Source organism: Onychomys torridus, chromosome 7, assembly GCF_903995425.1.
Source record: "Onychomys torridus chromosome 7, mOncTor1.1, whole genome shotgun sequence".
Lineage (NCBI taxonomy): Eukaryota > Metazoa > Chordata > Mammalia > Rodentia > Cricetidae > Onychomys > Onychomys torridus.
The window spans coordinates 52,925,069-52,938,701 of record NC_050449.1 but is presented as its reverse complement, the minus strand read 5'-3'; the positions used below and the strand labels follow the sequence as shown (position 1 = coordinate 52,938,701).

The following is a 13,633-nucleotide window of genomic DNA, read 5'->3' as shown; positions in this document are numbered from 1 at the left end:
TTTAAAAAGGAGACAAGTGTCACTAGGGCATTGGCGGGCAGAGGGAGGCCAGGGAAAGCCCTCCCTTTCATGTAGAGCCGAGCACCACAGCAGTCTCCTGAAGAGGGATCACTTTTGCACATCAGATTTTAGTGTCCAGGGCAATGGCTTCTGGCATCATAATGGGTTCTGTCGGCAATGTGTAAGTAGTAGTGTCCTTATGTGAACAGAAGACATTGAAAAGAGGGAACGAGAGGACGGCAAGATGGCTTAGTGAGTGAAGGCACTTTGGACAAGCCTGGTGACCTAAGTTAGATTCCCAGAACACATGAGAAGGTATAAGGAAAGACTGGACTCTCCTCTGATCTCTACAAAACACCCATCATGCACACATGCAGACACAGACTCACACTAATAAAATATTAAATCAATTTTTAAAAAAAAGGAAGCAGAGTGAGAAAAGGATGGATGCTACAGGAAGGGCCCTGACTGACAGGTTTATAACTGTGTAGAGACACTGAGTTCTGGCAAACGCACCGCGTAGGCTACTGGCTACTGACCCATTCATTCATAGTCTTGAGTTATAATCACAATTGAAATTTGAGTTATACTTGTGAAATTTATTCTGAGAGAACTGTCTTTATCTTCACATTTCAGGAGCTGGCATGAAGCCTGACACACAACTGCCAAGAATATATGTGTAGATTTGTTTAATAAAGTTGGAGTAGGGAACACCTCCCCCCTCTCCCCATCACACACACACAGTGGTGATTTCTTCCTGGTGTGATAAAAAACGAAAAGAGAGAGAGAGAGAGAGAGAGAGAGAGAGAGAGAGAGAGAGAGAGAGAGAGAGAATATGAATCAGGATCTATACCAAGGATTCTTCTGGCCGTGTGTGAGGAGGCGTTGAGACAAATTCCATGGCAGTTAGAAAGTGAACTGGCTGCCAAGATGGGGAGGAAGGAACAAGCCCTGACCCTCTACAGTCCTGAGGTCTCCAAAGTAAAAGGGAACCGGAAATACCAAAGGGTGAGGAGTCAGAGGGGAAGACAGGGACTTGACTTAAGGACAGAGCTAGACAGAAAAGGCCACCTTAGAAATGCTGACTTTTAAAAAGGAGGTAAGGAATCAGGTGAACAAATCAAACCCACATGGGGATATTGAGGTAGAGAGAGACAGGAGACTTTGGGTAGTTGGGGCCAGCTTCTCGGGCACTATTTCCCTCATCCTTGTAGCCCACCCTTCCTACCAACAAACAATCGATGTCAGCCCAGAAGCGGCAGCAGTACGTGGATCAGGCATTCACCTACACCCGGATGTTCTGTGGCAGCCTCTCTGGCTTTAGCATCCTGCTGCTCATCATCACAGCCCCACTGAGCTGGGTACAGTTCCTGGTGACCAACAATGGCCTTGAGCTCTACGCAGGACTCTGGACCTTATGCAACCATGAGCTGTGCTGGAGCCACATACCCAAGCCACCCTGTGAGTGCCACAAGAGTCACACGGTTCCAGAGCTTTCTGCCACATTGCACTTTTGCCTTTCTTCCTTCAAGACCTTTGGATCTGAGACAAGTTGTAAATGTGACTGTCCTTTTTATTTAAAAAAAAAAATTTATTTATTTATTATGTATGCAGAAGAGGGCACCAGATCTCATTACAGATGGTTGTGAGCCACCATGTGGTTGCTGGGAATTGAACTCAGGAGCTCTGGAAGAGCAGTCAGTGCCCTTAACCTCTGAGCCATCTCTCCAGCCCTGTGACTGCCTTTCTACTGGTATCCGGTATATGTCCTCTTTCCTTGCCCAGGCTGAGTCCTGTCCCAAATGATAATAAGCTGGTCGTATTCTTTTGACACTTATAAGATGCTATTATGTAAGCTCTGGACAGGTTTGGATACAGGTGACACATGCCACACACGCGATTGATACTTGGGTATCTGTCTTATGTGGACCACTCCTATTTCTAGACCAAGGCTTCTTATTGACCTATACAGGCGGGACCCTTTGTACCAAAGGTCCTAAGAGCTTTGACACTTTGACAGCTAAGCTTGCTGCCCTTCAAAAGCTGAAATCAGAGCTGGGGATGAAGCTCACTAGCAGAGTGCTCACCTGTCAAATACAAGGCCCTGGGATCTGTGCCCAGCACCACACACACACACACACACACACACACACACACACACACACACACACACAGAGTTTTGCTTTAAAAAGTTGAATTAAGGGTGGGCCATAGTGGCATACGCCTTTAATCCCAGTACTCAGGAGGCAGAGGCAGGAGGATCTCTGTGAGTTTGAGGTCAGCCTGGGCTACAGAGTGAATTACATGACAGAGGGACATAGTGAGACCCTGTCTCAAAAAGAAAAAAAAAATGTTTTTTCTTTAATTAGGGTGGTGGATGGTGGCACTTACCTTCAATCCCAGTACTGGTCTACATAGCAAATTCAAGTCCATTCAAGCAACTAGCAAGACACTGTCTCAAAATCAGGACTGGAGCTATAGCTAAGTGGTTAAAAGCACTTACTTGCTGGGTTGTGATGGCACACGCCTTTACTCCCAGCACTCAGCAGGCAGAGTCAGCCTGGTCTACAGCGCAAGATCCGGGACAGGTACCAAAACCATACAGAGAAACCCTGTCTCAAGGCCCCCCTCCCCCCCAAAAAAGGTACTTGCTTAGTCTTTCAGAGGACCTGTGTTCCTAGCGCCTATGACAGATGGCTCACAGCTGCCAGTTACTCCAGCTCCAGCGGATCTGACACCCCAACCTGTGGCATACACTCACTTACACACAAATAAAAAATAAAAGTACATCTCTTGATAAGTAGGAAGAGTTTGGGTTCTATAGGACATGAAGGTTTGAATTCAGTGTTAGGACCTTTGGTTTGGGATTACTCTGTTTGTTTGTTATGTTGGGTGGATAAAAAGATAAAAGCAATGAAGTTAACCAAATACAGATGTTATGAACGCTGAAGTGTTTCATTGGGCCGTGTAATTTGTGGCATAAGATTCTTGTGAGTAGAATTGGTTAATTGAGAGGATTACATTCTGAGGTCAAACCATGCTTGCTCACAAGAAGCTGCAAGGATCTATATGTCTTTTTAGGAATGGAGGGGTGAAGTTAGAGATGACTGGGGGATGAATAGATGTACATGTTCCCCTTATGGGGACAGAGGGTGCACACACTCTGTATCTTAGAACTCTCAGACAGAGTGCCTTCATCCTTTGAATATTAAACTCAGATTGGGAATATGCAGCAGGAAGACATCACAGGTCCCCAGTTCCACAAAAAGAAAAATTAAAATAAAAATGGAGGGGGTCGGAAGTAGTGATGCACATTTTAATCCCAGCACTTGGAAAGCAGAGGCAGGAGGTCTCTGTGAGTTTAAGGCCAGGCTGGTCTACATAGTGAGTTCCAGGACAGCCATGGCTACATAGAGTGACCATGTCTCAAATAGAGGGCTGTGTTGTGATTAAGTAGACAGTGTGCTTGCCTACCATGTGCAAGGTTTATGCAAAACATTAGCCAGGTGTGGTGGCACCTGGTTATAATCCTAGCACTCAGAAGGTAGAGACAGGAGGATCAAAAGTCAGGTTGAGAAAGTCTGGGCTACATAAAACTTTATAGCAAAAATAAAATGATCTTGTGATCTTGTCTCAGGAAAAAAAAGGGGGGGTATGTTAAGCATGATAGCACATGACTGTAATCTCATCCTTTGGAGGTGGAGGGAGGAAGATCATGAGTTTGAGACTAACCTTGGTTTCATAGCCAGACCTGTTTCAAATACCACTCACTTGTGTGTGTGTGTGTGTGTGTGTGTGTGTGTGTGTGTGTGTGCATGTTAACATATGTGTTACACTTTTTTTTTATTTTTGTGTATACATGGGTATGTGTATGCCATGGCACATTTGTTTAAGTCAGAGCACAACTTGAGTTGGTTTTCTCCTCCCACCCTGTGGGTCCCAGGGATCCTCCGCTCAGTTTTTTTTTTATTTATTTTTTTGAGGTGGGGGGCATTCGAGACATGGTTTCTCTGTGTAGCCCTGGTTGTCCTAGAACTAGCTCTGTAGATCAGGCTGGCTTTGAACTCACAGAGATATACCTGCCTCTGCCTCTGGAGTGCTGGGTTTGAAAGCATGTGCCACCACTGCCCAGTGCAACTCAGGATTTTAGGCTTGGCATCAAGTGCCTTTACCCACTGAGCCATCTTGCTGTTGTGCCCCCCCCCCTCATACCAGAATTATGTGAACTAGTGTAAGATTAAGGGTGAACTTTTTTAAAGATAAGAATGTCATAAACTGCCAAGGGCAGGAAGTGCAGAGGGTGTGAAGGGATTCAAGACTGGGCTCCCAGACAAAGAAAACCAAGCCATGGAGTCACTCAGGCTCTCTAATGCCCAGTGGACACTCATCATTGTTTATGTTTTGTTTTATCGCCACAGTCCAGGTTTTCCTGTTTATTAGAGTGTCAGTGTCAAAAGGTGATATCCAAGCCTAGTCTTACAGCTCATTAGTTCACACAAGCAAAAGAGGAAATTGACGTTTCCAAGCATAATAATCACATTGATCCAACGTGGGCCACGTTCTCTGCTGCAGACAAGGATTGATTGGAGTACTGAGACTAAGTACTGCAAAACATACCTAGGTCCTAGGGCTTCATACAGAACCACCTGGACTGATGGGTCTCAAGGTTAGATGGGCTGCTCCTTCTCAGTGACCCAGTCTTTAGAATATATGCTGCCTTTAAATTATTTTCTTTTTTAATGTAGCTAATTGTTATGGTCAGGCTTATGATTTCTATCAATGGAAATGATTTCTTTTTTAGCATAAGGAACAGGCTTTAGAGAACAAAATGAAATTTATGAGGCAAATCTTTAAAAAAACAGTTTTGTTTTATTTAGCTTGCTTTTATTATTTTTTATTTTTATATTTATTTATTTATTTTTGTGGAGCTGAGGATCGAACCCTGGGCCTTGCGCTTGCTAGGCAAGCGCTCTACCACTGAGCTAAATCCCCAACCCCGCTTTTTATTTATTTATTTATTTATTTATTTATTTATTATTATTTATTTTTGCTTTTTTCGAGACAGGTTTTCTCTGTGTAGCTTTGAGCCTTCCCTGGAACTCACTCTGTAGCCCAGGCTGGCCTCGAACTCATAGAGATCTGCCTGCCTCTATCTCCCGAGTGCTGGGATTAAAGGCGTGTGCCGCCGCCGCCGCTGCCACCACCACCACCCAGCTTGCTTTTATTTTATTTTTTAAGAAAGGGTCTCCAGTTGGGGATTTAGCTCAGTGGTAGAGCGCTTGCCTAGCAAGCGCAAGGCCCTGGGTTCAGTCCTCAGCTCCAGAAAAAGAAAAAAAGAAGTAGATTCAAAAGAAAGGGTCTCAAGTAGCCTTCTCAGGCCTCCAGCTGACTATGAAGTTGAGGACAACCTAGAACTTGCAATCCTCTTGCCTGTACATCCTAAGTTCTGGGATTACCTGTGTATGCCACCTCACCGGATAAAACTCAAAGAATCTTTGTCGGTTTGTTTGTTTTGAGACAGGCTCTCAACTCTGTAGCTCTGACTATCCTAGAACTCACAATGTAGACCAGGCTGGCCTTGAACTCTCAGAAAAATTCCTATATTCTGGTAAGTTTGGGCTTGAAATCATTGCAGTATAGGAGCTAAAGTAAGTGCCACTCCACTGTGCAGTCTCCAGTTGACGAGGCCTACAAACGCTAGACACATCACAAGAGAAAAGAACCAGAGAAACAAACTCCAAGTTCACTGGGCAAAGTAGCGACTGGGACAGGCTATTTTATAGCCATTGAAAATCATGTTTGTGGGGCTCAGTCAGCAAAGTGCTTGAGGTGCAAGTGTGAGGATCTGAGTTTAGATCCCCAACACCTAGGTAAGAAAGTAAAACAACGGAACTGGTGCAGATGTGTGCCTGTGACCCAAGCTCTAGGGAGGCAAAGACAGACAAGTAGAACCCTGGAGCTCAGTGTCCAGCCAGCTGAATCAGTAGTCAGGTTCAGTGAGAGACCCTGCCTCAAAGAATAAGATGATGAGTAGTTGAGGAAGACACCCAACATTGGCCTCTGGGCTCTACATACTTGCACACACTTGTGCACACATGCACAGACACATGAACACAACACACACACATACACACACACACACACACACACACACACACACAAATGATATTTACAACAGGTATGTGAGAAAAATTCTTACTGTAAAATCCTCAGAAAAACAATTCATATCATACCCCCTCCATACAAAGAGTAGAAAAATAATACAAAGAAATAAGTTGAGTTGGGTGGTGCATTCTCACACTCAATCCCAGCTACTTGGGAGGCTAAGTCAGTGAGATGGTGAGTCTGGGCCAAACCTAGACAATAGAATAAGATCCTTTCTCACAAACCTATGAAAAGTGTTTGCAGTGGTGGCCCGTGTCTTTAATCCCAGCACTCAGGAGGCAGAGGCAGATAGATCTCTGTGAGATTGAGGCTAGCCTGGTCTACAGAGTGGGTTCCAGGACAGCCAGGCTACACAACGAGACCCTGTCTCAAGAACAGCAACAACAAAAATATGGAAATGCCAGGCATGCTGATGCACACTTGTAATCTCAGCACTTGGGAGGTGGAGGCAGAAGGATCAGATTTCAAGGTCTGCAGTTACATAGCAAGTTTGAGGCCACATGAAAGCTATCCCAAACCACACAAAACAAAGTAAGATAAAACAATGAAATAGAATGCTAACGATGGCCTCTCTCCTCAGTGAGACTGGCTGATTTTCCTCCTGTGTCATTGTACTTAGTGGCCATTGCCATATTTAGATTGAACATTCATTGCTTTTAGAACTAGAATTAGAAACAAGAGTTTTAACCTGACTTGTGATGGCAATCACCCCTCTTATAAGCTAACAATGGATATATTGATGTATTACACCTAATTTACCAATAAAGGGCTGTCTTCACAGTAAAGAAAATCCACGTAACAAGTTAATGGTAGTGTGTACCTATAATTCTGGCACAGACTCAGGAGGATCAAGAATTCAAAGCCAGATGGGGATGCATAGTGAAACCCTGTATCAGAAGGGGATGGGGGCGGTATTGGAACAGACAATGAAAACTTAGTAAAGAAGATCTTATTAGTGTCCATGGTACCACATGGCAAACTCCATTTCATCTTATTTTGTCCACTTAGTAAATAAGATCTTATTAGTGTCCATGGTACCGCTCAGCAAACTCCATTGTCTTATTTTGTCTGGTTCCCATCTCTGAGACTTTAATCTAACTTTCATTACATACTCATTTGTTTGCTTATTTGAGACAGGGTCTCAAGTAACCCAGGCTAGCCTGGAACTCTCTATGTAGCCCAGGCTGACCTGGAACTCCCTAGTCTTCCTGTTGCCATGTCCTGAGTGCTGGGATGGCAGGAGTGCGCCCCTATACCTGGCTCTCCAGCTTTCTTCGAGGATATTACTTACTGGACTCACCAAGCCTTTCCTCTCCTTGTAGATTACCTCGAATATTCCAGGGCCTTGTTCATTATCTCTGTCCTCTGCATGCTTACTGGCCTTGGCTTGCTCTTCAGCTCTTGCCGCCCTGCAGACGGAATCATGTCAGCTGAGTTGGATCTGAAGGTGTCCATCCTCAGCTTCTGCTCAGGTACTGACTGGCAAGGTAACACACAAAGGTAAAACAGTTAAAGAAACTAAGCTTGTCTGGGGGCTTTCATGGGGGCCAACATCACACCAACTGGCCAGCTCCCTGCCCTATCTCACTGCATAGAACATGCCTTAAACTGTCTTATACCAAGGGGCAAGGACCCCTTCTTTCTCCCATCTTGGCTAACCCCCCAAGTCTTTCATCTTTTGATCGTTGCCATGGATATGATTCCCGCAAATGGAAGAGGAGCTGGGGGTGGCCGCCAAGGCACATGGAAGTTGCGGATAGTTTGTAACATCTTCCTTTATGGTCCTAGCTTTCTTCTTGCTCCTCTGCCTCAGCCTGTTTCTGGCCCAGGTGGAACGGTATACAAAGAGCGCCATGGAGTCAGTGTTCCTGTGGGCCTATTATCTTAACTGGTGCAGTGATGTCTTGCACGTCTGTGCTGGTGAGTCAGCCCCCTGCTCTGTGCTTAGGAGGAGGGGAATCATTTCTGTAACAGGAGGTAGAGTCGAGAAAGAAATGGAAGCACAGCAGGTTTGTATGTGGAGGTGCGGTGGGGAAAGCACAGATTTGACAATCGAAAGCCTAGAATTAGTAACTTGTTCTCTCACAAAATGAAGTGCGGATGAGTTAAGTAACTTGCTTAAGGGCACACAGAAAACAATAGCACCATTGTTGAAATCCAGGGGCGTCAAGCTTTATTCTAACCAGACTGGAATAGTCGAAAGAGGCCTTTTAGGACTAAGTATGGAATGATGAATATGATGTTCAAAAGCTAAAAGACCATCTGTCTGTTAAACCTCACCTGTTTTCCCCCTCTTCTAGGAATCGTCTCTTTTCTCAACTATGTAACTTTCCAATCTCATCCTCCTGATCCAACAAGTGTCGGTATGACCCCACAGCAGAAGTCCAGGCCGGGCTTTGGGCCAGTACCAACAACAGCACCCGCTGCCACTGCAAAGCCAAGTCCTGAGATGCAATTTCTAAGTGGGAAAGGGGAGAGACAGCCAAGTACAAGAGGGAATTGGAAACCAAGTACGAGACTGTGATAGAAAGAGGGAAGGCCAGATCCTGCTGTCTTACACACAGAGGTGGGCTAAGTGAGAAACGATTGTGCAGATTCCATGAAACCTTCTGATATCATGTTCATAGGAGCATTAAAGCTAGCGAAATGTCCTGTGTGTGTGTTACATCCAAAATGTGCAAGAGCATCATAAAATAATGAAGGGCTGAAGAAATGGCTCAGCAGTTAACGGAGCTGGATGCATAATCATGGCATTCAGAATTTGAATCCAGCACAAGGCTCCTCAAAGAATTGGTGGAGATGAGGAGATGGAGGCCCTCCCAATATCCTGTTCTGGTGCCTGAGCTCACGTGTGTGTAAGGATTCTGTCCTTAATTACGCCATCAGCCTTGGACGGCAGGCCCTCTGTGTGTCTCCCTTTTCTCTTTCTGCTCTTTTCCCTTTGCGCACGGTCTCTCTGGTTCTCTGGTGTTCTCTCTCTCTCTCTCTCTCTCTCTCTCTCTCTCTCTCTCTCTCTCTCCCTCTCTCCCTTTCTCTCCCATCTGGTTCAGCATCCTTCTCTACAGTTTAGTTTGAATACTTTTCTTGATTCCATTGAGAGGATGTCCAGCACCGATGGCCCCTCAGGGAACGGACGTTTTAAATGGGGAGAGAAGGTCGGAAGTGTGATTGAGATTCGAATCTGCGCACTAAGAAACAATACAGGGCCTAGCTGTTAGGAGGCAGTGGCAGTCGCTATAGAGCTGGCCCCTCTAGAAACTGAATAAATTAGTCTTTCTCTTTCTTTGCTTGAAAAGATTTCCTTAAAGTGGGACTGTAGAGAGGGCCCAGCGGTTAAGAGAGCTTGCTGCTCTGACAGAGCACCCACATCTGGCAGCATACAGCTGTTTGTATTTCAGTTTCAGGGAACACAACACCCTCTCTGGCCTCCATGGACACCTTTATACACACATATTCTCTCTCTTTTTAAAAAGAGTTTCTTTAAAAAAAAAAAAAAAAAAAAGGCCAGGCGGTGGCGGCACACGCCTTTAATCCCAGCACTTGGGAGGCAGAGGCAGGCAGATCTCTGTGAGTTCAAGGCCAGCCTGAGCTACCGAGTTCCAGGAAAGGCGCAAAGCTACACAGAGAAACCCTGTCTCCAAAAACAAAGCAAAAGCTAACTGTATTTTCAGCCAAATTGGGTAATAAATCCCCCTTAGATACATACCCCAAATACATTTTGTAATAGATGAAAGGGAAGAGGGAAGAGAGAGAGTCCCCATCAAAACAAGACTAACAATTCACACCAGAAACACCATCATCAATGACAAACAAAACATAAACCAGTGTTTGAGCAGAAGTGAGGAGGAAGGGGGCTCTTGTGGGGTGAACGGGCTCAGCATACTCTCAAGACAGATTAGAGTCAGGTCCACACCTTTAACTCAAAAAAAAAAAAAAAAAAAAAAAAGCGTTTGGAAAAGAGGCTGAGCAAGCAGCCGCCAAGCACTGACTGAGCCATAGTTTATTAGGAACTTGGGCACAAAGGGGCAGACGGCTGCTGGTGTGACAGTGAAGCAACCTCTCAGGCCATTCACCCCTTCTGCAATGTCCTTCAATAGCAGAACAAGAAACCCAAAGCACTACATCAGAAGGCCCAACCTCGGGAGGTGGCGGCGGCGTAAGCCTTTAATCCCAGCACTCTGGAGGCACTCAGGAGGCAGAGCCAGGCGTATCTCTGTGAGTTCGAGACCAGCCTGGTCTAGAGAGCAAGTTCCAGGACTGTCATGGCTACACAGAGAAACCCTGTCTTGGGAAAAAAAAAGAAAAGAAAAAAGACCCAATTGAGAGTTTAGGAGATTTACTTTTATTTATTTATTTTAATTACATTTATTTATTCATATATACCTGTTTTATTGATAGTATCCATATGCCATATAATTTGCCCATTTAAAGTGTACAATTTACAATTTAAACCAGGTTTGATGGTACACACCTGTAATCTTGGAGGGGTCCCAAAACAGCTTGACCACATAGCAGCCATGACAGGCTTAGGGGCCTAGACATAGCTTCTGTGACAGGCTTACTGGCAGGCAACAAACACCCAGGTCCAAGAAAAGCCTTAAACTGACACCACACAGGGATCCACCCAGGGATAAGGAAGTACCTGACATCCCAAACATTCCAACCATTAGATAAGGTGACCAGATGTCCCAGAGTGTAGCACACACCTATTTCTGTTGTACAGATAACCCTAGACAATTGTCAGTCCTGGTCCCTGGAAATCCCCTCATCCCAACCTCTGCTATGATAAAAACTCTGCCCCACCTGAACTCAGGGCTCTCTGCTCTCTGCTCTCTTGGACAGAGGGACCAAGCTCCGGAGCTTGAAATAAAGCTCTTTGCTTTACATGTGGGATTTGGTCTCCCTGGTGATCTTTTGGGAATCTCTGTGATCTGGGTATAACATAATCCTCTCATCCCAACATCTGCTATGATAAAAACTCTGCCCCACCTGAACTCAGAGCTCTCTGCTCTCTTGCACAGAGGGACAAAGCTCCAGAGCTTGAAATAAAGGCTCTTCGCTTTTACATGTGGGATTTGGTCTCCCTGGTGATCTTTTGGGGATCTCTGTGATCTGGGCATAACATAATCCTCACAGGGAGGAGGCTGAGGCAGGAGGATTGCCACAAGTTTGATGGTAGCCTATACTACACAATCACTTTGAGGCCATCCTGTGCTACATGGTGAAATCCTATCTCAAGAAAGGACACCCGCCGGGCAGTGGTGGCACATGCCTGTAATCCCAGCACTTGGGAGGCAAAGGCAGGTGGATCTTTGTGAGTTCGAGGCCAGCCTGGTCAACAGAGTGAGATCCAGGAAAGGCTCAAAACTACAAACCCTGTCTCAAAAAACAAACAAACAAACAAACAAAAGGACACCCAGCCATGTGGTGGTGGTGATTGCCTTTAATCCCAGCACTCGGGAGGCAGAAGCAGACAGATGTCTGTGAGTTCGAGGCCAGCCCAGTCCACAGAGTGAGTTCCAGGCTATAACAGAGAAATCCTGTCTCAAAAAAAAAAGGCACCCAATAAAAATAATAGTAATGATGATGATGAAGTACAGGTCAATGATTTTCAGTACATCCCCCAATGTTTCCCCACCATCAATTTATAACATTTTCATCTTTGCCAAGAAAACTCCACTTCCATTAATTAACAGTCACTCCCCTATTTCTCTCACCATACCCCAAGCCCCCAACTCTACTTTCTGTCTGTCTGGATTTGCCTATTCTGGGTAGTTTGTATAAAAAGAAGCGGAGTCATGCAATGCATTCACTCTCCTTTGTGTCTAGCTGTTTCTAGATAGTGCGATGTTTTCAGGGTTCATCTAGGTCACAGCATAGACCAGAAATATCTGTGCTTCATCCTTTTCCATGACTAAATAATCCTCCACGTGTACTCAGGAGATGGGATCTTTTGTAGTCTAGGTAAACCTCTTGCTGTAAAGACCCGAGTTTGGAGCCTCAGAACCAACATAAAGCTGGACATGGTAGCATAGGTCTGTACTCCCAGGCTCCTACAGGGGATGGGAGGTGGAGCAGGAGATATTTCAGAAGCTCTTAGGTCAGCTAGTCTGGGACATATAGAAATGAACACCAAGAGATAGATGTTCAATGCCATCCTCTTACCTCCACAGGCCTGCATTCACACACAAGAACACACACACTTGGGGCGGGGTGGGAGGGAGGATACAAACAAACCAACAAACCAACCTAACTTTAGACAGGACATCTTTGGCCAAAACAAGGAAACACTAAAACATCCAGGTTGAGTACAAGGGGGGGAAACAAACAAACAACAACAACAATAAAAACCATGCCTACAGGAACTAAGGATTAGCTCAGTTGGTAGAATGCTTGCCTAGCATGCATGAAGCCCTAAGTTCAGTTCCCAGCATCTGATAGACCAAGTATGGTTGGCATGCACCTGTGACCCTAACACTCAGTGGGTATAGGCAGGAGTATTAAGGTCTTTACAGTGATGTGTGAATTGTCAGGGCACCCTGAGCTAAGGGAGACCCCATTTAATTTTATTTTAAAAATTTCTTTATTTTTATTTTATGTGTGTGGGTGTTTTGTTTACATGTATGTCTGTGTATCATGTGCATGCAGTGCTGACAAAAGCCAGAAGACATTAGATCCTCTGAAACTGGAGTTACAGATGGCTTTCAGCAGCCATGTGGATGCTGGGAAATGAACCCAGGTCCTCTGTAAAAAATAGCAAGTTCTTTTAACTGCTGAACCATCACCCCAGCTCAAAACCTTATCTATCCATCCATCCATCTATCTATCTACCTACCTACCTACCTATGTTTTCTAGCGACAGGTTTTTTTCTGTGTAGTCCTGGCTGTCTTGGAACCTATGCCACTAAGGACTGATCAATACCTTATTTTTTTTTTCCCAAAAGTTGCCCCCTTCCCCCCAAAAAAGTCGCCTTTATGTAAGAATTCCAAGGAAATGTCACAAAACCTAACAGTCAACAAGAGTATTGATTCTTTCCACTGAAGTACATTGGGGGCACATATGACAAACACTTTAGACTAAGTTATAATTGTTGGTTATGCTTGCGGTGCTTGTGGCTGGCCGCTGCCTCGGTGGCCATGCTGACGGAGGAGAGTGCCAGTCGGAAGAGTCAGTATGCCATAGTTACCTTTCTAGAACTTTATTGGGAGAGAGAGGGAGAGAGGGACAGAAGGAGAGAGAGAGAGAGAGAGAGAGAGAGAGAGGGAGGAACACACAGAGGGCCCACCTGCTTTTTAGGCTGGGACGCCATAGCAGGCTGGTGACAGTTAAGGACAGAATCCTTACAATAGTGAGATAATGAAAGAGAGCAGACCTATGAATGAGAAACAGGGATGAAACAAGAGTAAGTTTAAATGAAAAGGAACCGATTAAAAACCACAGACATTTAAAAAGTAGGCTCTGGAATAA

At 45.0% G+C, this 13,633-nt stretch overlaps 1 protein-coding gene across 1 annotated transcript; it reads left to right on the top strand.

The window, feature by feature from the left end:
* The first annotated feature begins 878 nt into the window (after positions 1 to 878).
* On the top strand, positions 879 to 8,752 carry Tmem202 (transmembrane protein 202). Its single transcript, XM_036191809.1, has 5 exons — positions 879 to 1,008; positions 1,215 to 1,461; positions 7,488 to 7,637; positions 7,954 to 8,085; positions 8,466 to 8,752. The coding sequence occupies exons 1-5, from the start codon at positions 931 to 933 to the stop codon at positions 8,687 to 8,689; spliced, it is 831 nt and encodes a 276-aa protein (XP_036047702.1). The 5' UTR covers positions 879 to 930; the 3' UTR covers positions 8,690 to 8,752.
* The last annotated feature ends 4,881 nt before the right edge of the window (positions 8,753 to 13,633 follow it).